At 63.7% G+C, this 27,673-nt stretch overlaps 2 protein-coding genes across 3 annotated transcripts; one reads left to right on the plus strand and one right to left on the minus strand.

Moving 5' to 3' along the window:
- Window positions 1-15,337: 15,337 nt before the first annotated feature.
- Window positions 15,338-17,054, minus strand: LRRC25 (leucine rich repeat containing 25). The gene is made up of 2 exons (XM_054175193.1): window positions 16,141-17,054; window positions 15,338-15,714 (listed from the first exon to the last, which is right to left on the minus strand). Exons 1-2 carry the CDS (start codon window positions 17,046-17,048, stop codon window positions 15,597-15,599), a joined length of 1,026 nt encoding a protein of 341 aa, XP_054031168.1. The 5' UTR covers window positions 17,049-17,054; the 3' UTR covers window positions 15,338-15,596.
- Window positions 17,055-18,241: 1,187 nt separating this feature from the next.
- On the plus strand, window positions 18,242-26,987 carry SSBP4 (single stranded DNA binding protein 4). 2 transcript variants are annotated; one of them, XM_054174868.1, is made up of 18 exons: window positions 18,242-18,467; window positions 19,559-19,631; window positions 19,766-19,827; window positions 20,869-20,953; window positions 23,546-23,635; window positions 23,864-23,950; window positions 24,087-24,146; window positions 24,271-24,340; window positions 24,441-24,511; window positions 25,030-25,097; window positions 25,228-25,273; window positions 25,370-25,405; window positions 25,493-25,547; window positions 25,649-25,719; window positions 25,805-25,883; window positions 26,195-26,223; window positions 26,511-26,612; window positions 26,882-26,987. In XM_054174868.1, exons 1-18 carry the CDS (start codon window positions 18,412-18,414, stop codon window positions 26,909-26,911), a joined length of 1,170 nt encoding a protein of 389 aa, XP_054030843.1. In that variant the 5' UTR covers window positions 18,242-18,411; the 3' UTR covers window positions 26,912-26,987. The 2 variants fall into 2 exon arrangements, with proteins under 2 accessions (XP_054030843.1, XP_054030844.1); XM_054174869.1 differs by lacking the exon at window positions 23,864-23,950.
- Window positions 26,988-27,673: the final 686 nt, after the last annotated feature.

Raw genomic sequence — 27,673 nt, forward strand, 5'->3', positions numbered from 1 at the left:
TCCAGCTGCCACTGGGGTTTGGTTCTAGGCCCTGACGTGCAGCCCTGCGGCTTCGGAGACCTCCTGCCACCTCGGCTCCAAAATCTTTAACCTCTTCCCACTGTAACCCAGAAGTGGTTAGTTACACACTAGGAATGTTGCTTAGAGTGAGCATTTGGGGCTGGTTTTTAAGTGTCCCACTCCCCATGGGAAGGTACAAAGTGCTGCTGCTTGTGTGAGCTTTGCCAGGGGCTGCACAGGCAGGCTCCGGGCAGGGCTGCGGTGCTTGGTGCCAGCTCTCTGCCTGCTTTTGCTGCCAGGCTGTTACAGGCAGGGAACAGGCACAGAGCTGCTGACTGGTGAGCAGTAGGTCTCATGGAGAGCCCATTGCAGGGGAGAGGTCTGATTTGATCCTGATCATTTCACAAATGCAGATAGCTGCAGCACAGCATTTTGAGCCCTTTCAGCCAACACTGAAGCCTTTGAAACCTTTCTCTAATGCTGGAGGATTCTGCTTTGGTATCTCTCAGTGAGAGCTGCCCTTAAACTTCTTTTCCAGTCAAAGTCTGGTGACAAAGGAAGTGCCACTTGTACCCCTCAGAGAGGATGAGGATTTCCAGAGCTGGAAGAACTTTGAGGGGACCTCTGTGAAGACTTTTTTGTGGGTAGATTTCTGGCTGACCAAGGAAATGTCCACAGTTCTTTCCTGCAGACTTCCCTGATGCTAGGCATTTGCAACCTTCAAAGGCAATGCTCCCCAAGGCCAGGTGGCACTTGCAGGCTGTCAGCCTTCTGATCTGTAACTTGTTCTATTTAAGATTTTGGTGGAAATCTTGGTGGTTTGCCACAGGTTTGCAACTAGCTGAGCTGCTTGTAGGGTTGGTTCCTTTATCCTGGGAGGAGGGATTTTGTCATGGGGGTATCTTAGCTGCCAAGAGTGATTTGTGTCTTCTGCTGAGTTCAGAGCTGAGTAATTTTTTCAGTGCCAGTATTTAATTTATGTTTGATGTAGCTGTGGATAGGCTGGGAGGGGAGAATCAGCAGCTCAGAGAGGCAAGGAGCCTGGTGGTGTGCTGGGAAGGGGCTGCTGGAGCAGGTCTGGTGCCTGTGGGTGCCCTGGGGAGGGTTTGTCTGCTGCTGTCCCTTGCGCAGCACTCAGGCCTGGGGAGTGCTTAGAGTCTCCAGGTGAGATCTGCACAGCCTGCTGAGGCTCCTCTGAGCCCTGAGGAGCTTGGAGGTGCTCTGGATGTGGCTGAGCAGGGGCAGCTCCAGGTTCAACTCTGGGGGAGGTAGGGGGCAGGGTGGGGAGGGCTTCCCCCACTGCTGTGTGCAGCACTGCCCTGCGTGAGCTTCCCCTGGGTGCTCTCTGCTGCTCTAGGGGGAGGTAGAGCCAGCTTCTGGGACTGCTCCTTGGCCAAGGGCTGCAGTGGGTGACCTTCCAGGTGTCACTGTCCCAGACCTCAGAAGTTCATCCCTTGGGGCAGCACTCAGAGCTGTGTGGCTCCTCCTGAGCTCTTTGTGGGAAGCTCCCACGGGATCAGCTCCCTGGAAATCCTAATTTATTTGATAAGCTCTTTTTAGGGGGTGTGGGTGAGTTAGTCCTCAGTGCTGGTAAAGGTTGTCTTGGTGCTAGAGAGCTGTAGAGTGAAGCTTTTAAAATGGTATTAAACTCATTTTATTTAATCTCAGCTAAATTAAATCCTTTTGGGGTTGGGAAGGGGGGGGAGGGCTGGGTTGGGTTGGCTTTTGTTTCTTTCTTTGTTTTTTGGGGGGGTGGTGGCAAATTCAGTTACTTCCATGGCAAATTCAGTCACTTCCAATGCCTTGCCTTGAGCTGTGGAGTGTAGCTGGATGTAGGCTGTCAAACTGCTGCAGAGCCTCCCAAAGCTGCTGGTTTGTGTGATGCTTTTCAGCCACTTTCTCTTCCAGGTCACCAATAAATAGGATTTGCTAATTTGCACTGAGTGGGAGAGCTGCTGCCAGCCACAAAGCCTTTTGTGCTGTGAGTGGAGGAAGCTGAGGTTCTGTGTTCCATCCTGGGCCTGGGCTGGGGAAGTTCCTGAGCCCTGTGCTGAGTCTCTTCCCGGGGGGCTGGGGGTGAGGAAGGTTTTGTCTGTGAGAGAGAGAATTGGGGAGGTTCCACTGGGTTGGGTCTGATGTCATTTTGATCTGCTTGCCAACAGCTTGCAGCAGGAGCTGCCCAAGGTGTTGGTGAAGTCTGGGATGAGGATTTAATTGTTGCAGTTATGCTGTGGAGGATGCTGGGGAACTCCAGGCACTCCTGAACTCCTTCCTAGCTTGGTGATTGTGATGTCTGGAGGTGGTTCCTTGGAATGAAGCCTGGAAATCTGCTTGATACAACCCAAAACTGAGCTGCAAGGTTCTTTGCCTTGAAGACTCATGGAGGACTTGATGATCCTCGTGGGTCCTTTCCAGCTTGAGTTCTGTGATGCAGCTGGTGGTGAGCAGCAGTTGTGCAGCAGCTGCCTTGCAGCTTTGAGATCAGCTGGAGGTGTTCAGGCTTACCTGGAGTGTTCCCCAACCTGATTGCTTCCTCCTGGACGTGGTGGTAGTGGGAAGGGATGAAAAAGTCATGAAGAGGGTCAGAGGTGTGGAGTGTGCTTGTGACATGAAACTGCAGCTGAGAGCTGCTGAGCTGCAGGAGTCCTTCCAGGAGGGACCTGGCTGAGAGTGCTCTAAAGTTGAAGACTTAACTGGTTGCTCTGCTTTCACCCTCTAGAGGAAGGAAGTTCCCAGGCAAGGTGTCCAGAGCAGAGGGCAGATAGAGGCTTCCTGGCTGCCTTGGTGCAGAAGTGGAGGAGGTATTTGCGCAGCATTGTGAGCACAGCCTGGCTCCCAGAGCCAGGGCTCTGAGCTGACAGTGTCAGCTAATGGCCACCTGTGGTCAGGCAGCCTGGGAACTGTCCTCTGGGCATGGTCTTGAAGGCTGCCTGGACAGCAGTTTGGGTCTAGAAAGGACTCTGGTGTGGTGCTTCCAGTGGTGAGTTTCAGCCTTCTGCCCACAGTGCAGGTAATAAAATTGTCAGCAGCTTATTTGTGCTGCTACCAATTAACTTCCTTCCTGTTGTCTCCTTTCATATCCTCTTGGATGATGTTTCAAGGAGAGGAATTTCAGAGTGGTGGAGGGTTTCTGTCAAACTCTCTGTTGGCTTGGGTGCAAACTCCCCTGGTTGATACCAGCAGTCCAGCCCCTGACCTAGACTGGGTGTTTTGCCCCAGAACCACTCATGTTTGGCAGTGAAAAGTGCACTTTTTCTTACCCCCCCTCGTATCCATGTCTGATTCATGTCCTGTGTGGCAAAGTGGTCTTCTGCCAGCCCTCCAAAGCTGAGGATGTTGTGAATTCTTCGCTGTACTCATTGAAACCTGAGAGCTGCTTCTGCTCAGTCTATTTTGAGACAAAGTAGAGAGGAAAATACCTCCCTGTAGATAGGAATTAAATGTAGGGAATGCAGCTAGACACTGCCCTTCAATCCAACCCTGTGCTCCTTAAACACACCTTCAGGTTTGCTCTTGCACCAGCTCCTTAACTCACAAATGTTTACTTTGATTAAACTGGGAGTGCCTTGTCCTGGGCTGGGCTGGCTCTGGGAAGCGCAGTGGTGCTGCTGGGGCAGCTGGGGGCAGCTGGGCCCTTTGCACGCGGGGTGGGTGGGAGGGAAAGCTGAGCCTTGGGCACGGGGAGAGGCCTCTGAGCTGCTCCAGTGTCCTCATGACCCAAGGCTGCTCCTCAGAACCTGCACTGGATGGAGTTCTGGAGGTTTTCCGACAGGCTGGGACCTGGCAAAGGGAAACAGCCAGGAGGCTGCTGCCTCCTTGCCGCTCTCGGTCGGGTTGAGCAAATCTGTGAAGGTTCTTCTGTCTCTCCTGTGAGGTTCAGTGTTTTGTCCAGGCTCCTTCTGCTGTCTCTGGGGTCCCCTCTCCATCCATCGTGGCCAAACCCCCTTCTCTCTCTGGGTTTCTCAGGTGTTTGCCAGTCTGGAGCTCAGCAGGACTCTCGGAGCTGCAGTTCTCAGGCTCCTGGGGCTCTGTTGGTCTCAGAGTGTCCCTGCAGTGCCTTCTACTACCCAACACTCGAGGCTGCCACCGGGGGGCTGTGCAGCCAGGGACCCTTTAGCATTCTTGCAGCTTGCTCTTGCTAGACTGGACTTTGTAACTGAAAATGTAAACCCAAGTTTCAAAGGAAATAAAGAGTCTGACTCTGCCTCCTGCTGCCCTTCCTTGGTGCCAGAAGTCATTCTGAAGGTGCCTGCTGTGGGTGGTGACTGGGCACTGATGGTCACAGGCTGAGCAGGGACTGGGTTTGGTTTGACTCCATCCTCTCAGGACCTGCTGCTGCTGGGTCCTCTATCCTGCCTGTGCTTCCAACTGGGAGCAGATGTCCTCTGGGCTCATGGAATGCCAGCGTGGAGGGGTAGGAAGTGACCTCTGGAGCTCCCTCGGTGCAACCCCTCTGCTCCAGCAGGGCACCCACAGCAGCCTGCCCAGGAGCACAATGCCCAGGGAGGGGTTGGAAGCTCTCCAGAGAAGGAGGCTCCACAAATTCTCTGGGCAGCCTGCTCCAGGCCTCCAGCAGCCTCACACCAAAGTTTCTCCTCTGCTGCCACTGGTGCTGACTGGGAGCAGGCTGGGGTGGAGGGGAGGGCCGGTGCCAGCAGATGGTGGTGCCAGCAGGTGGTGCTGCCATGCAGCCTCACAGTGCTCATCCTCACCCCCAGAGCCTGGGCTGGGGCAGCCTGGCACAAGCACAGTGCTTGCAAGTGTGCAAGACCTGCTTCAGCTTGGTCCTGATGGCTTCTTCGTGGTCCTGGTCTTTGCCACCTCTGGTGATGAGGAGATGGAAGGGGAGGAGGTGTCATGAGTGGAGATTGCATCCAGGTGTTGCTGAGTCAGCCACAGACTTCATTCAGCCCCTGGCCAGGAGTAGCTTAGCTGTTGGATTTGTTGCCCCAAGGCTCAGCTTTGCTTAGACCAAGGACTAAAACCTGCCCCAGTAAAGCCCAGAGCCAGCCCAGAGTGCCAAGGTGGGACAGGGCTCGGGGGGGTCACGCAGGGGTCTTAGCTGGGCTCTGAGGACTCCCCATGGCCCTGGGCTGGGTGACCAGGAAGGAAAATTCCCCTGGGAGTTGGGATCTCTGCTTTGGGGATTTTATTTCACCTCCTAGCTCTGGGATGGGTTTTTCCCCTTGAGCTGCTGTGGTGACCTCATGGAGTTCTCCACAGCCTTTCCTTCAGCCTGTGAGCTTTGGTTACCCTCCCTGACAGCCAGCATGTGCTGCGCACCAGGCAGCTCTGAGGCGTCGAGATCTTCCCCCGAGCCTGGACACAGTTCCAGGAGAGGACCCAGGCTGTCCTGTGAGCCAGCCCTGGTGAGGTCACTGCTTTTAACTCTCTCTCTGAGGTGCTGAAGCTCTCCCTGCTCGCTGGCACTGCCAGGTGATGTCATGGTGTGGGCTCAGTCCCTCAACGCTCCGCAGAGAGAGGGCAAAGGTTCCTCCGGTCGGTGATGAGGAAACTCCACCACAGTTCATCCCCCTTGGGTTCCTTGGTTGCAGATGCAGAAGGCCAAGGAGGAAACCTCCTTGTTGAGCTGGCTCCTCACAGGTCACAGAACCATTAAGGCTGGAGAGCACCTCTGGGATCAGCTCCAACCATTGACCCAATGCCACCATGGCCAGAGGTGGCTGGGACGGCTGCAGGGGTGGGGACTCCACCACCTCCTGGGCAGCCTCTGCCCCTCCTTCAGCAAAGACGTTTGTCTTAATCTTAAAATCTTCATCTCAGTTCTCTCTGCCACAGCCCAGCCCACTCTGCTCCCCCCTGCTCTTCCTGCCCTGCTCCTCCAAGCCCTTGCCAGACGAGGTGGGATTCCTGGACAGCCTCCAGCTGGCAGGCTCCTTGCTCCCTGCCTTTTCCCGGCTTGCAGATCCAAGCTGCGCTGAAGTGAAGGTGCTGGAGCCTACCCCCTGCAGCGCTGCTGAAGGACTCCCCAGAGCTCCCATCCGAGGCTTGCAGCTGCGGATCTGGTGCCTGGGAATGGTTGGAATTTCCTGCCCGGCTCCTGCCGCTCGCCTGGAAGCACTGGGAGCATCGCTTGCATGTATGGGCAAGTCCCAGGGCAGGGTTTGCTGCCCCTTGCACCCTGGGCTGAGTGACTGCAGATGGAAAAGCTCCTGGAGCAGAGGAGAATTCCCAGTATGAGCTTCCTGAGCCAGGGATGCTGCTGTGGCTGTGTATTGCTCCCTGCCAGGGCTCCTCACCAAGCTCTTTCCCTGCTGCTTGGGAGCACCTGGCCCCAGCCCTCCAGGAGCTATCCATGGATGTGCTTCGCCTACCTCTGCTCAGGGCTGGGCTGCTCTTGGCTGGTTCCCAGCCGGCAGGGCAGCTCAGACCTGGGGAAAGGCTTCTCCTGTTGCTTCCCTGGGGCTGCTGCCCACTGCAGTGGATGCTGTGGCAGGGACTGGTGTGCCCTGTGTACACAGCCCTGCCCCGAGTCAGGCTCTGCTGACTAATTCTCTCCTGACTGGCACATGGGGCCTGGCCATGCCCAGCTTCACCATCAGCTATTTACTTCTGCTGGGGGTTAAGCTGGGATCACCTCTCCTGCTGCTTCAGCAGATTTCATTCTCCTGCCTCAGCTAGAGCTGGGTGAACCTCCCCAGGCTCTGAAATCTGTTTGCCTGAAGGAGCTTTGGGGTTGTCCTCTTGTAGCATCTCCTGAGACGTTCCCTGGTAAGAGAGATGCTGCTCTGGGGTGTGCCTGGCTTGGGTTTGTCTTCCTTCATCCATTTCCAGCCCCCTGCTCTGTACTGGAAGCCTTTTGGAGGAAGGAGATCTTCAGAGTCTTCCCTTAGTGTGGTTTGGAGCCAGGTCCTGCTGCTGCCTTGTGCTTCACTGCTGGGCTTAGTGCCACCACCCCAATGGAGCACAAAAGCCTTGGCATGGGGGCACCAGCTGGGTCTACACCAAAAGTGGAGGCAAAGAGCAGTTTTGGCACCTTGGAGGGGCGAGGCACATCCTCCAGTGAGCAGAAAGAGCCTCACACTGTGGTGGAGCTATTTGAAGCTCCCCAACACATCAGACCTGCCCAGCCTGAGCTCATTGCCAGCCCAGATCAGGCTCCTCAGACATTCCCCAGGGTTTAGTCTGCCAGAGGGGCAATGCCACCACCAGCTGTAAGCACCTTGCTGGAGGACAGACCCTACCAGCTCTCCAGGGAGTCCTGGCCAGGAGAGGTTCTTGCTGCAGGTGGGGAATGTCCTCTTGCCGTGGGGAAGGTGGTTGGGCAGTGGCTCAGGAGCTCCCCAGCGAGATTTCCATGTTTGGGGCTGGGCTGGAGCTGTTTCCTGCAGCACTGGGCTGAGGCGGGTGGGAGGGAGGTTAATGGCTGACCACGGCTGCAGCCAGGGCAGGAAGAGCTTTGTCCAAGTGGAGCAGAAATCTCATTTTTGACAGATGTGGTAAGCTTGGAGCAAAGGAAGTGAAATGTGATTCCTGCCACGATGGGGCAAAAGCTGCTCCGTGCTCACCTGACTGACTCTGAGGTTTGCTTGAAAACATCTGAAGCTCTCACCCTGCTGACTCATGGTGACAGAGACCCGGGAGGTGACCACCCCAGAGGGCAGTTGGCTGCCTCCACTTCACCAAGGGTTTTCTCACCCTGCTCCTGGAAGTGCCGAAGCTGCCAACTTCCCTAGAGACCAAGCCCTGAGGGCTGCTCGGAGCTTTACAGGGTGGAAGCAGATAAGGGAAGCTGCGCTGCCCTTCCCCTTTCAGCCCTTAGTTGAACAGCTCAGCGAGGGCAAGGATTCTGCCCCTCGTCTGCAGGAGGCAGCCCGCTCCCAGCACCCGGCGTGCTCGACTCAGGTGCTTTGGGGCGCACAAGGAGGTGCCATAAGTCACGGGGAGCACCCAGCCCAGCGCTGTTTGCCTTGAGCAGGATGCTCCACAAGGAGCTGCTAGACCTAGAAGGCAGAGGGCAGCGCTTCCCCTGCTGCCGCCCGCGGGAACGCCGCGGAACTGCCCACGGCTGCTGCAGGGCGTGGGTGGAGAGCAGCCGAGGGGAAGCTTTGGGCTTTCCAGGGAATCGGAGCCCTTCAGAGCCCACTCATCTGTGCTCACCCTCACCAGTGCCCCGGGCTGGGGAGCCGTAGGAGGGAGGAGCAGAAGCCCCTGGCCCCCATCTCATCAAGCTGGAGCAGCAAGTGTCCTGAGGAGCTGTGAAGCCCTGGTTGCATGTGGCCAGTCTGGGGTCTGTGCCACCACCCTGCGTGGCACCAGGAACTTCTCCAGGCCCACTCCAAGCCCTGCTCGAGTGGGTTCAAGCTCAGAGTTGTGTCCAGCTTGTGTTAATGGGGAAGTGACTAATGCTCATGTTCCCCTTCTTCTTTCTTCTGGTGTTTCCTGTCAGCATTTGTGAGGTGGCTTCTTTCCCCAGCTGGATGGCTCTGGGGACGGCAGCAGGCACCACCTGTGGCCCCACAGTGCTTGTGTCTGGTGATGCAGAAGGCCAGAAGATCGCCCAGATCTTTCCAGGCTTGGCAGCACCTGCTCTGAGCTTTACCCTGGCTTTACAGCAGCTTTTCCAGCCACCAGCCTCCATGGGATGCTTTAATCACTGAAACTCCTGGAGGAGAGAGGGATCAAGGGGGATCAGCTCCTCCTCAGCCTGGGCAAGCAGAAGCTGATCAGAGACTTCATTGCTCTCTGAAGCTGGAGCCAGGTGGGGGTTGGTCTCTTCTCCCTAGCATCAAGTGATAGGAAAAGAGGAAATGGCCTCAAGTTGCACCAGGGGAGGTTTAGGTTGGACATGAGGAACAATTTATTTCCTGCAAGAGTGGTCAGGGCTCGGCACAGGCTGCCCAGGAAGGTGGAGGAGTCCCCATCCCTGGAGGTGTTCAAGAAACCTGTGGCCATGGCACCTGGGGCCATGTTTTGGTGGCCATGGTGGTGCTGGGTTGCTGCTTGGACTGGATGAGCTTATCCAATGATCCAGCCCTAACAGTTCTGTGCTTTAACCTCTTTCTTGCCTCCTTTGAGGTCCTGGAGCCCCTGGCCACCAGCAAAGCCATGGCCAAGTGCTCTTATTGGCTGCTGCTGTAGATCTGTGCCAGGGAGGTGAGGGCTGCACTGCAGCACCCAGGCTGTTACCCCAAGAGGAACATGGACCCAGGCAGGAATAGGCCTTGGGTCAGCCCAGGCTGTGCTGCAGAGGGCACTGTGTGGGGCGGAGGGGCCTGGGGACGCTGCCTGCACCCAGGGCCGTGCAGCCCCAGCCTGCTGAGGCCACTCCAGGATATTTCATCACAGGGCACTCCACACCCACGGCTTGCTCCTGAAACATGAAAGCTCTGTGGCTGCTGCTGGGCTGTAAATCTCCAAGGGCTGGAGCCTTTTGGGGGGAAAACATCCTGTTTGGGCAAACTTGGCCGCTCTGGGAGCTGTCCGACGTCACTCGTGGGGCTCGCACCCTGCGCCCACGGCAGGACATCCACTGCAGAAGCAGAGCTCTGGGGGGACTTGAGGGCTTTGCTGGGTCTTGCTCAACAGCTGCTGGCTCAGGGCCGCTTCCGCAGCCCCACGGCCCACACGGCTCCGACTCGGCCTGGGGAGGGTGAACTTAGCACCTTGCAGGTGGTGGAGGGCGCTGGTGGCCCAACTGGCATCTACTGGGGGCACGGAGATGTTGGTGGAGTGTGTGCCATGGTGGCACAGCCCTGCAGTTTTACCCAGAGGTTTGTGCTCCTGCTGGGGTGGTGCTCCCTCTCCCTTCATCCTTGAACTGGGGGGGCTGCAGGGCTGCAGCCACCCTACTGATAAAATCCCCAGCAGGGGGGAATCAAAGTGGGGCCAGATGCTCCCAGGAACTCCCTGTGGATCCTGCAGTGCCAGATGGAAGGAATAGACCCACTTGGAGCCAGCTCCTCGACCAGCTCCTTGCAAGAAGATGCTTCAGGGTCAGAGGGCCTCATCTGGGCATGTTCTCTGCCTGGCTGCTGGAGGGGTGGGTGACATGCCAGCCATGGCAGCAGCAGGGTGGTGCCCAGCTCCCCATGGGACAAAGTACCTGAGAGAAAACCGTCCCTGAGGTTTTCCTCCGAGCTACACAAGGGAGTTTCTGTCCAAGCTGTAAGCATGAAACAGGGAAAGGTCTCTGGGTGGGCTCCTTCTGCCCTTCATCCTCCTCCTCTTCATCCATCCTTCTGCAAGACTGGAGCCAGAGCAGGGCAGAGGAGCCGGAGCCAGGGCAAGCCCCTCCACATCCGCTCCTCGTGACGCTGCTGATGCTGACAAACTTCTCCTTTCCTGTGTTTGAGGGTGAAATGCTTGGCCTCAGTTTTGCCTCAGGCAACCTCCTGAGAAACTGGGTGAGAAATGACAGCAGCAGGCTGGAGCGGAGGAGCAGCAGGGCTCAGGAGCTGTAAATCAAGGGGTTACCACAGGCATGCTCACCCCATGGCTGGAGCTCAGCTAAAGACCAGGAGCTTGGCTCAGCCCCAGCACATTTGGGAACTACCTTGCCTGCCCTGCTGGTACCTGGGAGGGACCTGCCCCGGTGGCATCCGCAAGGGACTTGCCCTGGCTGGCACCCGCGAGGGACCTGCCTGTTGCCTCATCCTTCTGGTCATGATTTTTGGTCCAAGTATCCCTTACAAGAAGGTCAGAGGCAGGTGGTCCCATGCTGGCCTCAGTGGCTTGTTCCCTTCGTGGGTTTTATCTCGGCCAGCACAGGGGCAGCCCCTGTCTGGCACGTGGCCTCGCTGGCTCGGTGCCACCCGGCGTGCCTGGCTCCACTGGCTGCCTGCAGGCTGCCCGGGGATGACGCAACCCTGGCCATGGTTGCTTCAGGAGGGATGAGACCCAAAGGCAGAGCTGTCCCAAGCCGCAGGGTGTCAGCTGCCTGAGCAGGACAAGGTCCAACGCTGATCCCCTCCCTCCTGCCACATATGCCAGGACAAGCAGAGCTGCCCGGGCACTGCTTCCCTGCTCCGCATCCCTTCAGAGGGGTCTGGGAGAGCTTCCCTGCCTCAGCCCCAGGCACGAACAGGGTCCCAGGTGTCAGCGAGGTGAACGACAGAGAAGATGCAGGGATGGACAAGCTGCCTCCAGCTTTCACCTGCCTGTTCATCATCCTCTCTCCATCACCCCCTGCCACCTCCGAGGCCATCTAATGTCACCTCTCATCCACAGGACAGGGGAGGCGAGAGGGACCCCTCCTGGCTATGGTGACCCGCAGGGAAAAGAGGAGGTAGGAGGGACACAGATTCAGAGCTTTTTCGTCTCCAGGGCTGCAGAGCAGCTCCCGAATGACCCAGCTCCAGCACCGCCAGAGCTCCCCGCAGTGTCCCAGCGGGAAGCAGAGATTCCTGCGGGGTGTTTCCTGCGGCGTCACCAACCAGAAGCATCCCGGGACTGGAAGGGGAGGACGGAGGGCGGGCAAAGTTCGTCTCCTATAAAGTCGGAGGTCTGGTCCTCTCCATTCATTGCCCTGGCAGAGAGCGTCCAGCCTCGGGACGAGAGGGAGCGGCCGGAGCCCCCCGCGATCAGCGGCCGCACGATGCCGAGGGCTCCGCGGGGTGTCGGAGCCACCCTCACCTGCCTCCAGCTCCTGCTGCTCTTCACCCGCGTGGAGCTTCGGCCCCACACGTGGGACGAGGACAGGCTGCAGCTGGAAGCCATCAAAAAGGAGATCTTGGAGCGGCTGGGGATGAGCAGCCCCCCCGTGGTCCGGCACCGGCTGGACCAGGAGAGCGTCCAGAGAGCGCGGCGGCTGCACCGGCAGAGAGTGGCCGAGCTGATGGGGAACCGGAGCCAGGAGGAGGTGGGAGCTGTGACCACGACCCGACACCTTCATCGCTTGACTCCCACACGTAAGTGACATCCTAGCACCCCCGTCCCCGTGGGTGGGTGGGCACGCAGGTGGGTGACACCGCACGTGTCCTCACGGGGCGGATCAGCTCCGGCTGCCCCGACATGTGCGGGACATGACCGGGCATGAATCGCAGCGACCCTGCCACCCGTGCCCGGCTGCTTCCCGTGTCCCAGCGCTGGGGAGGAGCCACCCTTTGAGCTGCTTTGATTGACCCCACCGAAAGCAGAAAATCTGGGACGAAAGCCTCGCTCGGAGGCGCGGGGCTGGGAGCAGGGCTGGAGAGGGCTTGAGGGCGAATGGAGGGGAGGCAGGAAGGTTCCATCCCTCGAGCCCCACCTGGAGCCCCAGTTTGGGGTTTTATCAGGCCCTGAGGTGATTGAGGGAAATATTCAGCTCCTGCTGCTTGGGCCTGGGGGGGACAGCTGGGGTGTGGGGTGGAGGTCACCCTAATGGGATCTGGTGCACCTGCTCTGGCACCAGCTGCCACCCCTTGGTGAGACCCTCTGGCTTGGGGGTCCCTGGGGACAGCAGGTCCTGAGTGACCTGGGAATGAGAATGGAGCTGAACCTCCCCAACCTCAGCATCCCTCAGGATCTGGGGAATTCCCCAGCGATGGTTTGGCTGCCCGGCAGGAGCAGGTCAGGTGCCTTGGCTGGTGGTGAATTTCTGGCTCTTACATCATCTGTCCTCTGTCCCCACAGTGCTGCACTGGTCACACGTCCACCACGGACACCAGGATGTCCAGGAACAGCAGGATGCCCAGGGACACCAGGACCCCCAGGGAGAGCAGGACCTCCGTGGTCCCCACTGTTACCATCTTCTCCTGTCCCGCACTGAGACTCTCCACCGGCAGCTCCAGGTCGTGCAGGCGGAGCTGAAGCTCTTCAAGCAGTCACTGGCATCCTCCAGCATCTCCCCACTCAATGCCTCAGTGCCCCCCCAGGTCAGCATCTACTTGCTGGAGGGGGCTGCTGAGACCCCCAGGCTCCTGCAAAGCCAAGAGCTGGACCGTGACACCCAGAGCCTGGATCTCACAGCTGCCATCCAGCCCTGGGCTGCCGGTCCTGAGGACACTCTGCGCCTGGCGCTGGCCTTCACTGCCAACGTCTCAGCCTTGCTGGCCACCTCGGGGGGGGACAGCCTGGTGCTGGAGGTGGTGACCCACCAGACCACGAGTCGGGGAGCCAGGAGACCCCGGGGGCTAGAGGAGGAATGTGGGAAGAGCGATGGGAAGTGCTGCCTCAAGTCGCTCAAGGTCTCCTTCCAGGACATCGGCTGGGCAGAGTGGGTGATTGCCCCCAGCAGCTACTACATGAGGTTCTGCCAGGGCTCCTGCCCACACAACTACAAGCCAGCCAGCATGCATGCCCAGATCAAGGCCCGCATGCACTCCCTCTCCAGGGCCACCCCTGCGCCCTGCTGCGTGCCTGCCGCCTACGACCCCATGGTGCTGATGCACTACGACGCTGAGGGCAGGTTGGTCTCCACCCTCTTCGAGGACATGCTGGTCACCAGATGCCACTGTGCCTGATGGCATCGCCTCCAGCTTGCTCCAAGGCACCACCCAGATGGGGCAGAGCCTGCCCACCTCCTGGCAACACCAGCAGCCCCCAGACCAGACTCCATGGCATGAAATGTCTCCACGCTGGCACCAGCTGCACCTTTTGGCTCATTCCCAGGGGCTCCAGCTGTGAGCCCTCCTCCAGGGCCGCAGGAACTTGCTCCCTTATTTAAACCCAGACTGCATTTAGGAGGTGGATCCTTCCCAGAGCCCACCTGGGATGGGTCTGTCCCTGGGTGGCTGCACTCAGGCCTCTCCTCTCCTCCTCTCTCTTCTGCTTTAGGAACTTATTTATTGCTAATTTATTGTGGTTTGTAGCAAAAAGGAAGCTTGGGAAAGGTTATTTTTTTTATGTGCTTTTGTACTTCAAATGTTTTGTAAAGCTGACAACGTGTCCCAGTGTCCATGAATGAAGTGAAGGGACCATGGCTGCCCCCCCTGCACCTCCTGGGCTCTCCCCCTGAAGCACCTCCTCAGTGGGTCACCTCCAGAGAGGTGTCTCACAGCTTGGACCCCCAGACCCCCTTCCAGGAGCTGACTCTAAATGGATTTGCTGGCAAACCCTTTCCAGGGCCGGGCCAGCTCCTTCCCTGCCCTGACAGCAGCTGCTGGTGGTTGTGTAATGTTTGGGTGATGCTCCCAGAGACCTTTGAGTTGTTTGTGTCCTTGAGATGGGAGCTGGGTGCAGCCTTGACCCCCAGGTGCTGCATCCAGCTGGGTCGTGGCTGTTGCCCAACTTCCAGGTACCTCCAGCCACAGTTCCCCTGTGGGCTCTGCCACCTAAGAGCTGGTGGCACGCACCATGACCCCAAGGCACTTGTCACAGCTGGATGGGGTGGCTCTGCTGGTCACAGCTCCTTTCTGTCCTGTCCCACTCTTCCAGCACATCCTGGGGCTGTTCTGGGCTGCCTGGCTCCTCAACAGCTCTTGGGGGGCACCTGGGGTTGTGGGGTTGTGAGCTTTGAGGACAAGGACTTGAGGGACACAAGCTGTGGGGACCTCCACTCTGAGGACCTGAGCCAAGGTCATGTGGGCTCTGGGCACCTGTCCTCGTAGGTACCCTTGGGCCCCCTGCTCTGGGGACAGAGGCTTTGGGAGCTCCAGGGACTTTCCCCAGGGACTTTCCCCAGGGACCTCCAGCCTCACACAACTCCTTCAGGTTCATGCCTACAGCCACCCCTGTGCCACCAACACCTCTCCTCGGGGCTGCCAACGCCATTAACAGGAGCTGGCATCACCCCACTGCTGCTAGAGGGAGAGAGCCAGCCTGGAGATGGCACCAGCCCAGAGATGGCACCAGCCCTGGAGCTGCCACCCTGTGTTGTGCCCAGGGCTCAGCAGACCACAAGCCACACAGGGAAATTAAGGTAATTAAACCATTTTTTAATGGAGCATCACAAGGGCTGGAACTCAGGGGACCCAGACAGAGCTGGGGGGACACCCAGACAAACTGTGGGGTCCCTATGTCCCCAAGCTGTCAGTTCCCTTGGGGTTCACAGTCTGGAAGTGCCAGGCTTGGAGACTTTGCCAGAAGCACTGAAGAGAGGGGTTCAGGGAGTTTGTTTGCTCTGCTCCCCAAACTGGGAGGTTTATTGGGAAAAGGAGAGGTGCAGTCACGGCGCCGGTCCCAGTGCCCAGCTGTCCCCAGCTGTCAGCACGTCCCCCACGACCTGTGCACCCTGGCACTCTCCACCAGCAACTAAAAGGGGAAGAGGAACTGTGTGCTGCGGTCACCCCATGTCCCCCACTCTGCCAGGCATCCCGGGGGGGGCCCACACGTGTCCCGAACCGGGGGGGCTCCGGCGCTGGCTGCTGGCGGATGCTGCGCTGAGCTGTCCCTGCGCTTGTTGGCCACCGGCCCCGGAAGGAAGCTCCAGCCCTCAGCCCTCAGCCCTCAGCCCTCAGCCCTCGCCTTACGGTGGGAACTGGGGCAAAGGAGGGGGCCAGAGGGGGGCATTAAAAATCCACACACCCCCGCCTTGAGAAAGGTGTCCCCGGCAGGATGTGTGCGTGGGGACCGTGCCTGTCCCTGTCCCAGCAATGGGGGGACCCGGGGAGCTCACATCCATGGGAAGAGTCCATCCCTGTCCCCACTGCGGGGGGGCACCAGGGAAGGTCCTGAGGACACAAGAAGGTGGGGAGCTGAGCTGCACCCCCAGCCCCTCACGGCCGGTCAGGGACGATGTAGAGGTTGTCCTCGCTGGGGCTCTGCGTGTTGGCGTAGATGGGCTGCTCCCCCCGGCTCTCCAGGAAATAGTCATCGTCCACTGGCACCTGGGGGCTGGGGAGACAGAGGGTGGCACTCGCTGCACCGTGCCAGGCCGTGGGGTGGCCCCAGGTGTCCAGTCCCTGATGGGGGAGTGAACACCATGGGGTGGCTGTGGGGAGGTGGGAGGAAGGAAAGGGTTCAGCCTGGGCCTGGGGATGGTGGGATGGCATGGTTGGCACTGCTCTGGGTGGCATGGGATGGCATGGATGGGACTGGACAGCACGGCATAGCATGGGATGGGAAGGAGCACGGGATTTGATGGGACAGGGTGAGGTGAGATGGCATGGCACGGGATGGGGCAGTGGGATGGGAGGGCATGGGTTAGGGTTAGGAGGATGGGAGGGCATGGCATGGCACAGGAGGAGCTGGGGTGAGACAGCACAGCACAGCGCGGGAAGGGGTGGGAGATGCCCCAAGCTCCCTGCACCAGAGCCTCACCTGTAGCGCTGCTCCTGCCCCCATCCCGGCGTCCAGCTCCGAGCGGCCGGGGCCGCGCAGGGGCTCACAAAGACGTTCTCATAGTCCGGTGCGGTGACAACATCCGAGGTGCCCAGCTCCGTGGTGCCCAGCTCGGCAGCTCGGCTGATGTAGCGAGGTTGCCCGTGGGCCGTGGCAGGCTCCCTTTTGCCCCATCCCACCCCGGTAGCGCCGATGGCCACTTTCCTCCACCGGTAGCAAGCCACGGCCGTGCCCAGCAGCACGATGGCCACCGCCGCGGCGGCCCCTGCCAAGCCGGCTGCCAGCCCCACGCTGGTGCCACACTCCCTGGTGTAGAAATCGGTGACGTTGCAGACATCGCTGTAGGACATGAAGCAGAGGCACTGGGGCACGGCGCACTCGGGCTGGGAGCAGGAGCAGGGTGCCAGGATGCTGCCAACCACGTCGCAGCGGCACGACACGGTCAGATGCCTCAGGCTGGGCTGGAAGGCGGTGGGGGGCACAGCGGGCAGGGGGTTGCCCTCCAACCTCAGGCTCTGCAGAGCCGTGGCGTTAGCGAAGAAGTCGCGGGGCAGCTCCTGCAGCTCGTTATGCTGCAGCTGCAGCTGCTGCAGCCCCCGCGCCTGGCTCAGGAAAGCGGCCGGGAGCCCCCGCAGCCCGTTGTGGGACAAGTCCAGCTCCTCCAGCCCTGGTTCCAGCTGGGACGAGGGGCACAGCCCCACGATGCCATTGTGGCTCAGCCGCAGCAGGCGCTGCCCCGCGAATAGCCTCCAGTCCAGCTCGGGGCATCCGTGGCTGCTGTTGCTCAAGTCCAGCTCGGCCGAGGCGTCCGGCGGCACCGTGAAGCAAGGGGACGCGGGGGCCACGAGGAGCAGCAGCAGCATGAGGGGAGGCATAGGGTACCCCATGACCCCTCCACTCTTCCTGGCACCTGGACGAGAAACAGGGGGGATCAGCGAGACCTGCCTGAACGGACCCCAGTCCTGCTGAGCGTGCTGGGTTCTCCCTCCCAGTACGAACCAGTACAGCCCAGCCTGCCGCCCACCTTGCTCCTTCTCTTCCAGGACAGGGCAGCACCCAGGAGCCCTGGCATATGGGGTTTGTGCCCCCCCAGCCCCAGCACCCCAACTCGCCTGTGTTCCAGCCGCCCCTCCGCCCCGCACAGGCAGAGGCAGGGGAAGAGGAACAAGGCGGGTCCCACTCTCCCGTGTCACCCTGGTGGGGCGTAGCCAGCCCTGTGGGGGGCAGGGGAGCTGCACCCCCACTGCATCACCCCTTGGCCACCGCTGGACCCCACAACTCCTTTCCTGGGGTGCTCAGGGCTCTGACCCCAGGTGCTGCTCGCTGCTTGAGAGGCCTCGGTGGAGGGGGAGGTCAGGGCTGGGGAGGTCCTGCCTGGTGGGTTTCAGCTGTGTGTGTCCACCCCCCTGTGCCCGAGTCCCTCCCGTGGCCGTGTCGATCCATGCCCACCGCCTCCCTTTCTCGTCTCTCAGTGTCCCCTGAGTCCATTTCCATTCATCCCTTTCCTCTCGGGTCCGTGACCCCCCGCGCCCGCCGTGCTCGTGTCTGCCCCCTTGCGTCCATGTCTCTCCACGGCCACCCTCTCACGTCCGTGTCCCTTTGTGTCACTCCCTCGTGTCTGCGCCCACCCTCTCATGCCCGTGTCCCTCTGTGACCACCGTGTCCGCCCCCTTGTGTTCATGTCCCTGTGTCCCTCTGTGTCCATCCTCCCATGTCCATGTCTCCCCGTGCCCACCCTCTCACATCCGTGTCGCTCTGTGACTACCGCGTCCGTGTCCATGTTCACCCCCTCGTGTCCGTGTTCCCTTGTGTTCGTGTCTGTGTCCCCCCCCGTCCACCCTCTCGCATCCATGTCCCTCTGTGTCAGTGTCCCCCCATCGTGTCCGCGTCCCTCTGTGACCATCATATCCGTGTCCATCTCTTCGTGTCCGTCTCCGCTCGTGTCCGCGTCCCTGTGACCACCGTGTCGGTGTTCCCCCTGCTCCTCTCCACCCCTGTGCGGTCCCCACCGCCCCCCCCCACTCTCTGCCATCGCCCTTTTAAGGGCGGCGGGGGGACGGCGGCTGCTGGAAGAGCCGGGGGGGGGCCGGGACCCGGCGCGGCGGTTTCAAGCTCCCCCGCGGGCGGCGCGGCCGGAGCCGCCGGGGCCGGGGCCGGGGCCGGGGCCGGGATGGCGGCGGGGAGCCGGGAGCGGCACCGGGGCCGCTGACAAGCGGGGGCCGGGTCGCCTTCCCACCCACCCCCCCCAGCATGTACGGCAAGGGCAAGGGCTCCGGTGTGCCCTCGGACGGCCAGGCCCGGGAGAAGTGAGAGCGGCGGCGGCGGCGGCGGGGGCGGGCGGAGCGGGGGCGCGGAAGTTTGCCGGGGCGGCTGCCGGGAGAGCGGGACCGGAGGGAGGGATACGGGGCTTTGGGGGGGTTTGGGGGGCGGGAGGACCCATGCGCCCCGCCCTGTCGCGGAGCACCGGGAGCCGTCGGGCTTCAGCCCGGGCACCGGGACCTGCGGTGTCCCCGGGGCCGCCGCGAGCCGTGATGTTCCCGGGGCCACTGGGGATGTTCCCCGGTCCGCGACATTCACCGGCTCACCGGTATGCGCCCCTCCGCCCTGGGCATCGAGAGCCGTGATGTGTCCCGGTCGGCTACATCACGCGGGGCATCGTGCCCCCCGGTTCTTGCCATCCCCCAGGGCACCTGGCATCGCGATGCCCCCCCCGCCAAGTCCCTGCCATCCTCCGGGGCACCGGGCACCGTGATGCCCCCCCCCTCCATCCTTGTTATCTCTCGGGGTACCGGCAGCGTGACATTCCCGGGTTGTGCCTGGCCCCGCCGTAGCCCGGTGTCCGGTGCCACGGCTGTCCCCAGGGCACTTGCGGGAGCCGGGGGGGCTGCACCCCACGATGGTCCTCCTCAGACCGGAGTATCCCCGGGGATTCCCCGCGGGTCCCGTTTCCCGCTGCCGGGGAGGTGATGGAGCACCGGGGATGGGGCCCCGGGGTGCTCCAGAAGGTCCCCGACTAGGGGACCCCCACGGTGACATTTGCCCCGCAGCCACATCCCGCGTGGGATGTGTCACCCGTCCCTGAGTCATCCCACCCACAGCAACCGGAACCGGGGGCGGCCACCCCGGTGCTGGGGCCGCTTGCTGTCACCAGTGGGACTCGGCGTCACGGGGGGCGGGGGGTCTCTTGCGGGGAGCTGACATAGAACCCCCCCTTGAATTCCGCTGCATCTCCTGGGGGTTCCATCCTGGCTGCCCCCCCCCGTCACTCAGTGCTCCCCTTTGTGGTCTGTGGTCTGGGGCTGCCACCGTGATGGCCGTGGGGATGCTGTCCCCGCCGTGGGGTGGCAGGTCCCGGGGGGGCCATGCCAGGCTCTGAGCCCCGTCCCTGTGCCCGCAGGCTGGCGCTGTACGTCTATGAGTACCTGCTGCACGTGGGGGCCCAGAAATCAGCCCAGACCTTCCTGTCAGAGGTAAGGGGGGGGAGGGACAGCACCTCCTGACCCCCATCCCGCGGACTCGGGACCCTTCAGCCCCCCAGCTCCCTGCGCCCACCCCCGGGGTGCCAGGCCTGGGGAGGCAGTGGCTGACCCCCGCCTCTCTGCAGATCCGATGGGAGAAGAACATCACCCTGGGCGAGCCCCCCGGCTTCCTGCACTCCTGGTGGTGGTGAGCTGGGCGGGGGGGGGGGGGGGGGGGTGGGGGGGCCCCCCCGCCAAGGCGGTGGGCGTGGGGCTGGGGGCTGCCCCCGCTCCCCACGCTGCTGCCACATCACCTCGTACCCCATAAACCTGCCGCTCTGCTTTTCCCATCAGCGATTTCGGGGAGGGGGGGCGGGGGGGGTGGAGGCCTTTCCTTCACATCCCGGCTACGCCTCAGCCCCCCCCCCTCAGCCCCCGCCCCCGGCCCCTCCAGATGGATCCAATTTGGCACCAAGCGTGGGGCAAGGAGGGGGGTCCCCAGCCCAGAGCCGGACCCCACACACCCGGGGGGGCCCCAGCAGAGCACCCCGTGGGGGGCAATGGGGATGGTAGGGGGCAGCGCATGGCTTGGCATCGTGCCGGCTGGTGTGGGGGGGGTCTCGCCTTGCCCATTGTGGCTGTTGGGGGGGGTGGTCCTCAGCGGGGGTGCAGGATGAGGCCGTGCCGGGCGCCGCGGTGCCGCTGCCGCTGCCACATTTAAGCCATTTCCAATAAATGATTAGTTGGTGATTTATGGGGGGGGGGACAGCAAAGCGGGGGGGCACACAGCGCCTGCCGTGCCTTTAACCCTCCTGCTGCCGGCACCACCACTCCCCACTCCTGGGGGGCACCCAGGAGCAGCGCTGGAGGGGGACTCCACCGCTGCACGGTCCCATCACCACCCAGCGCCCAGGGTGGGGGGCACGGGTGGGGTACCCCCCCCGTCCTGCCGCGGGACGCTGCAGCCTGATGTAAAGTCCCAGGAATTCAGGCTGTAGCGACCGTTTCCAGGGGAAACAGCGACCGCAGGCAGGCCTGGAGCGGGAGGCCCCGCGGCCCGGGGGGCACACGCACAGCCCTGGCGCCCCCACGCCCCCACGCCAGTCACCAGTGACACGAGCGTGGCCGTGCTCAGCCGGTGCGGGGAGGATGTGCTGTGGGGCACAGCGGCTGAGGATGGGGCGAGGGCACAGGGACACAGCTCAGCGTGGGGGGGGTGTCCTGACCTGCTGCCCCCCGCCCCCTGCAGCGTGTTCTGGGATCTGTACTGCGCCGCTCCCGACCGCCGGGAGACCTGCGAGCACTCCAGCGAGGCCAAAGCCTTCCATGACTATGTGAGTACCGGGGGAGGGGGCTTCCGCGCCGCGCCCCCCGCCCTTTGCCACGCTGCCCCCACCGCCGCAGCGCACCCCCCCGTGCCGAGGAGGCCGGCGGGGGGGGTTAACGGCGGCTGTGCCAGCCCCAGCCTGCCAGCCTGGGTGACCTATTTTGCAGGGCTGCGCAAGGAGGGGGGGGGTAATCCCTGGGGGCCTGGGTCAGCCCCCCCATCCCGAGACCCTGGCGTGCCCATCCCCCACTACCAACCCCATGGGGAACAGGGGACCCCCCCCCCCCAGGGGACAGGTACCCCTCCGGCTCTGGATCTTGGCATGGTATGGGCAAAGCTTCCCGAGTGGGGGCACCCCAGCAGGGCTCTCCTGGAGCCCCAGGGGCCACCGCAGTCCTGGGGCTTGATGGACCCCCACACACACAGTGGTGGGCCCCCCCTGCCCACCCCCCCGACAGCTCCTTATCAGTGCCAGCTTTTGGCGAGTTAATCATTGGCACAGAGTCAACAGCCGGCGTGTGCCCGCTCCTGCCAGCGCTGCGGGCAAACGGGGGGGAGTGGAGGGCACAGAACCAGGTCCTGGGGCTGCTGGGGGCACCATGCCTGGGGCTGCTGTGTGGTGCCAGGGGTGTGGGATGCTGCAGGATCCGTGGTGCCAAGAGATGTGGGATGCTGTGAGATCTTTGGCATTATGGGATGCGGGATCTGTGGTGCCAAGGGGTGCAGGGTGCCACGGGAAGCAGAAGGCCGTGGGATGCAGGATGCTGTGGGGCACCGGGTGCTGTGCCCCATGGGATGCTGTGGGACCTGTGCAGTGGGGGAGGCAGGATTGATGCAGTAGCCATGGTGCCACGGGCTGTGGGACGGACTCGAGGGGTGCTGATGTTTAGGCTGCCCCCCACCCCCTCCCCATCCCACCAGAGCTGGGCCCCAGCAGCACCCAGCTTGTGCCGAGGGGGTGCCCACGCTGCCGTCCGGGACACCCCTCGGCGCTGCGGGGAGCGTGGGTGTGCGTGGGGACACGCGTGTGCCCACGGCAGCGCCGCGGGGGGGAGGCAGGGCTGCAGCAGGGCCCCCCCGCCGCCCCCAGCCCCGGCGAGGCGCAGAGCTGATTTCCATGCCGGAATTAATGAGGCTGCTGCCGGTGCGGTGACGCCGGGGACACGGCGCGGGTCAGGCCGCGTTGCCATGGCAGTGCTGCCTGGCAGGCAGAGCTGGGGACCGCTGGGGACTGCTGCAGGGGGGAGCCCCCACAGCCTCCACGCTGCACCCCATGGGATGCCTGGCCCGGCTGCATGCCCATCCCGATGCTCATCGGGGGCTGCAGCCTGACTGGTACCCAGAGGGGAGAGTGGGCATGGAGCAGGTGCCCTGTGCCCTCCCTCGGGTGCTGCCCGGCCAAGACTGCCTCGGGGTGCAGAGGAATCCCCTCCAGGGTGCAGTGGGCTCCCCCCCGAGCCAGTGACCTCACATCACTGTGGGAGTCTGGCCTGGGCATGCCAGCAGGGAGCAGTGGTGGCAGAGCCAGCCCCACAGTGGGGTCTGGGGTTACCCCCTGGGGGGGCAGCAGCGTGGGGAGCCCCCAAGCTGCACCCCACCCCCCAACTGTTTTCTCCCTCTTGACCTTGAGCCTGCAGGAGGAGCTGAAACTCCCCAACCTGTTGCCATGGCAACTCTGCTTTACATCGCCGAGTGATGGGGGGGCAGCTCAGTCCCTGCCATGGGGGGGCAGTGCCCTCCCCCTTGTGGGGCCGGAGCTGGAGGGTCAAGCAGCAGGGCTGGCTGGCTGGGAACTGGTCCCCCACGCTCGGCTGGGGTGGGCAAGAGTGGGTGGGCACTGTGCTGGCACCGTGATGCCTCCGTGGGTGCTGTGCTGGGACCATGGTGAGCTCCGGCTTGGGCACCATGCTGGGTGCTGTGCTAGGCCACGCTGGGCTCTGTGGTGGCTCCCTGATGGGCACCATGCTGGGCACCCATTTCCACAGCACCCACAGCGCCACTTCAAGCACACTCAGGCCTCCCCTCTCCGCGCAGGGGTGGCTGGGGGCAGGGGGCTGCGTGGGGCCCCCCGGGTGGAGGGGGCAGCGCGGGGTCCCCCCGCCCTTTCTCCTCCTCCCCTACAAATTGGAACCAGTTGTGGCGGAGGGGCCGAGCCGGAAAGCTGCCACATTCCTTCCCGGCACGGCTGCCCCAGGCCGGGCCTGGCCGGCCCCCTGCCCACCCCCAGCCCCCCAGCCCCGGGGGTTCCCCTGGGGCCAGCCGCAGCCCTGCAGTTGGGTAGGAGGGGATGGTGCTGGGGTCTGCCTGCGCTGCCCCCTTGGGCGTGCAGGGCGAGCTCGGTGGCAGCTGCGGACTCGGGGCCGTGGTGGCACAGGTGCCACCCTGGTGACCCCAGACCGTGAGGGGCAGCCTGCCCTGGTGCCCCCCTCGGTGCTGTGGCACAGAGGCACCAGGGATGGGGCCCAGCGCGGGGGGCAGGTCCAGCACTGCCTGCTCTGGGCTGCTCGGGGCGTGGAGCGATGGTGATTAGGTGGGGGGAGGGGGCAGGGGGCTACGGGTGACCCCCTCCCCCCCGTGCTGAGCTCTCCTCTCCCTGCAGAGCGCAGCGGCAGCCCCCAGCCCGGTGATGGGGAACCTGCCCCCAGGGGACGGCATGCCGGGGGGGCCCATGCCCCCCGCCTTCTTCCAGGTACCAATGGGGGCTGTGACAGACCCCCCACTACCAGGGGGGTTCTGGGGGGTGGCTTTCTGCTGCGTGTGCAGCCAGGTGGGAATTAAACACCCTGGGCCCCCCACACTTCATGACACAGCTACCCCCACCCCAGCCCTGTCCCGCCCCCCCCATTCTGGGGCCAGCCCCGTGCCCCCCCCAGCCCCTCCGGGGTGCCCCCATAACCCTGTTCTGTTTCTCTTGAAGGGACCCGCGGGCTCTCAGCCATCGCCCCACGCCCAACCTCCGCCCCACACCCCCGGCCCCCCCCCCATGCTGGGGCCGCACAGCCAGGTAAGGCTGGGCACAGCCCGGCAGCCCCCGGCCCCCCCCAGCGCCCGCAGGACCCCCCCCCCAGCCCCACTGCCCCCCGCCCAGGGTGATGCCGCAGCCCCCAGCCCCAGTTCACCCAGGCCCCCCTCTCTTGCAGCCCTTCATGTCCCCTCGGTACCCCGGCGGCCCCCGGCCCCCCCTCCGGATGCCCAACCAGGTGAGCTGGTGGCAGATGGGACCCGCCCGGGACCCTCCCCCTCCTCACACCCCCCCCGCCCCAAAACCTGGGGGTGTGGGGAGGTCCCACAGCACCCTGACTCCTGTCCCCCCCTGCTCCGCAGCCCCCCGTGGGTGTCCCTGGCTCCCAGCCGCTGCTGCCCAGCGCCATGGACCCAGCTGCACGCCCGCAGGGTGAGTCTGGGGGGGCTGTTCCCCCCTCATTGTCGTCCCCCCCCCGGTCGGTGGGGGGTGCTGAAGGGTCTCATGCTTTCTCCCCCCCTACTCTGCACAGGGCATCCCGGCATGGGGGGCCCCATGCAGCGAATGAACCCCCCGAGAGGCATGGCCGGGATGGCCCCGCAGGTAGGGACATGGCCTGGGGACAGGGACAGGGACAGGGCGTGGGGACAGGGACAGGGCGTGGGGACAGGGACAGGGCGTGGGGACAGGGACACGGTGTGGGGACAGGGTGTGGGGACAGGGTGTGGGGACAGGGACACGGCGTGGGGACAGGGACACGCCATGGGGACAGGGTGTGGGGACAGGGACACGGCGTGGGGACAGGGACAGGGTGTGGGGACAGGGACACGGCGTGGGGACAGGGACACGCCATGGGGACAGGGTGTGGGGACAGGGACACGGCGTGGGGACCGGGACAGGGTGTGGGGACAGGGTGTGGGGACAGGGACACAGGGAGGGGGAGGGGGATGGGAGTGAGGATGGAGGGATGGGGACAGGGATGTGGGGGGTTCGGACAGGGATAAGAGATGAAGCTGGGGACAGGGATGGGAATTGGGGAGGGGGCTCGGCATGGGGCCAGGGACAGGGTCGGGGCCGGGCTGGGGCTGTCCCCAGCCCTGCTGACCTCCTGCTCTCTGCAGACCTACGGCGGTGGGATGCGGCCCCCCCCCAGCTCGCTGCCCGGCCCGGGCATGCCTGCCATGAACATGTAAGACTCGCGGGATGCCCCCCGCGCCCCCCGCCCCGCGGATGGGCAGGGGGGAGCCCGTGGCCACACAGGGTGGAGGGGCCCAGGGACCCCCAGGCCCTCACCCTCACCTCTCCCTGTTGCCTTCCAGGGGCCCCGGGGGCCGCGGGCCCTGGCCGAACCCCAGCGCCAACTCCGTAAGTGTGGGGGGGGCGGATGGGGGCCATGGGGGTGGCTCTGTGCCCCCCACTGCCCACGTGCTGACCCCCACTTCTGTGTCCCATCCCCCTCAGATTGCCTACTCCTCCTCATCCCCTGGGAACTACGTGGTGAGTAGTGGGTGCACTGGGGGGGCCATGCTGCAGCTAAACCTGCTGTGCCCCCCCAGCACACCTGCCTCCTCTCCCCGCTTCCAGGGCCCTCCCGGGGGTGGTGGCCCCCCTGGCACCCCCATCCTGCCCAGCCCCGGAGGTGAGTGTCCGCAGGGAGCGGGGCAGCACGCGGGAGGGGGAGCCCATCCTGGGGGAGGGATGTGGGGAGCGATGCTCACCCCCCCATGTGTGCCCCCCCAGACTCCACCAACTCCAGTGAGAACATGTACACCATGATGAACCCCATCGGGCCCGGGGGCAGCAGGCCCAACGTGAGTGCTGGCAAGGGGGGCACGGAGGGGGCACGCCGGGGGCGGGGGGCACCTCACTGCTCACCCCCAGCCCTTTGCCTTCCAGTTCCCAATGGGGCCTGGACCTGAGGGGCCCATGGGTGGCATGGGCGCCATGGAGCCACACCACATGAACGGATCCCTAGGTGGGTGCCCCCCGACCGAGCCCCCAGCCTGACCCCCCCAGACCGACCCCCCCTGAGCAACCCCCCTGACTTACCCCCGCGACTAACCCCCCCCAACCAACCCCCCAGACCGACCCCCCCGGTTAATCCCCCCCCCAACAGCCCCTCCAGCCCCAAACCCCCTCCCCCAGCTCCCCCCACCCCATGCCCGTCGCAGGGGGTGGGCTCCCTGCAGGACCCTCACTGCTGGGGGGCAGCGACATGGACCTGGGGGGGACTAGGGAGGGGCAGGATGTGGGGGGGTCACTGACCTGCTGCCGGTGTCCTTGCAGGCTCTGGGGACATGGATGGGCTGCCAAAGGTGAGTGTGGGACCCCCCCCCAGTGCTGGGACTCCCCCCACCATGTACTTGGATCCCTCCCTCTATGACCCCCTTTTGCCCCCCACTCCTGCCATTCACTGGGACTCCCTCCGTGCACTGGGTCCCCCCCCCGGCACTCCATTCATGGGGGGCCCCCACGCACTGACATCCCCCCGACATGTGCTGGGACCCCATTTATTGCCACCCCCCATGCAGTGGGACTCCTCGCACACCAAGGCACCCCCCCCGACTTCCTCCCCCTCCCCACCAATCTTTGCCCCCGCCAGAGCTCCCCCAGTAACCTGGGGGCGCTGAGCAACCCCCCCGGGACGCCGCGGGACGAGGCGGAGCTGAGCAGCAACTTCCTGAACCCCTTCCAGAGCGACAGCGTAAGGGCCCCGCGGGGGGGCGGCCGGGGGGGGCCCGGGGGGCGCGGCGGCAGGCGGGGCCGGGGCGGGGGGCAGCACCAAAACCCCCTTGGTGGCCTCCCCCCGTGGCAATGGGGGGGCTCCGTTTGGCTGAGCCGGGGGAGGGGGCAGGGGGGGCGGTTTTAATCGGATCATTTTCGGGGTTTGGGGGGGGGCAGTGCGGGGTGGGTGTCCCCCCCCACGCCCCCCCCCACGCCCCCCCCACCCACTGGTGTCTCCCCTGTCTCCAGTACTCGCCCAGCATGACCATGAGCGTGTGAGCCCAGCGCCGAGGCCGCCGGCAGCCCCCCAGCCCCCCCCCAGAAAAAACCCTTCGGAAGAATTAACAAAGCCCCCCCGACCCCCCCCCAAAAGCCACAACCAGCCCAAACCAACCCAAACCGAGAGAAAAAGCCTCAGCCCCGCGTCACGTGACCCCCCCGGGGCAGGGACCCCCAGCACTGGGACACCCCCCCCCCAACCCCCCCCCATCACTGACTCCCCCCCGGCCCCTGCCCAGGCTGGAGGCAGCTGCTGGGCTGGGGTGAGGCAAGAGGTCTCTGGGGGGGGTTGCCCCCCCTCCCCCCCCCGTGTGGTGCCTGACTGGGGAGGGGGATTTGGGGAGGGGGATTTGATGGCACTGTGCACCCCCTGCTTTCTAGGTGGGGAGGGGGATTTACTGGGGGGGGGCAGTGGATGGCACTGAGGCCCCCTCCCCTCACTCCACGGTGGTGCCAGCACCACCCCCACAGCCCAGGCATGGGGGGGGGACAGCACTGTGCCCTCCCCCACAAGCAATTAGCTTCAATGCTAATGAGCCATGCCCCGCCCCCTCCAGCTGGGAGGTCTGACCCCCTCCCAGTCCCCCCCCTGCTGGGCAATCCCCCTCCCCACTCCAATCTCCGGGGCGGGGGGGGGCCATAGCCGACCCCCAGCCCTGCCAAAGCCCCAAGGTGTGGGGGGGAGAGGCACAAACTGCCAGCCCCCCCCCGAGCAAGTGCAGTGCTCCCAAGCCAGGGGTAGCCCAGGCTGGGCAGGGGGGG

The sequence above is a fragment of the Dryobates pubescens genome, chromosome 31 (genome assembly GCF_014839835.1).
Source record: "Dryobates pubescens isolate bDryPub1 chromosome 31, bDryPub1.pri, whole genome shotgun sequence".
Taxonomy (NCBI): Eukaryota; Metazoa; Chordata; class Aves; order Piciformes; family Picidae; genus Dryobates; species Dryobates pubescens.

What these genes read in the sequence shown, in the direction of transcription:
- LRRC25 (XM_054175193.1), bottom strand. Translation starts at nt 17,048, where the DNA reads ATGGGGTACCCTATGCCTCCCCTCATGCTGCTGCTGCTCCTCGTGGCC. An exon ending in GGGCAGGAGCAGCGCTACAG is followed by an intron (nt 15,715 to 16,140) that starts GTGAGGCTCTGG and finishes CTGTCTCCCCAG; the next exon opens with CCCCCAGGTGCCAGTGGACG.
- SSBP4 (XM_054174868.1), top strand. Translation starts at nt 18,412, where the DNA reads ATGTACGGCAAGGGCAAGGGCTCCGGTGTGCCCTCGGACGGCCAGGCC. An exon ending in TTCCTGCACTCCTGGTGGTG is followed by an intron (nt 19,828 to 20,868) that starts GTGAGCTGGGCG and finishes CGCCCCCTGCAG; the next exon opens with CGTGTTCTGGGATCTGTACT. An exon ending in CATCCCCTGGGAACTACGTG is followed by an intron (nt 25,406 to 25,492) that starts GTGAGTAGTGGG and finishes CCCCGCTTCCAG; the next exon opens with GGCCCTCCCGGGGGTGGTGG.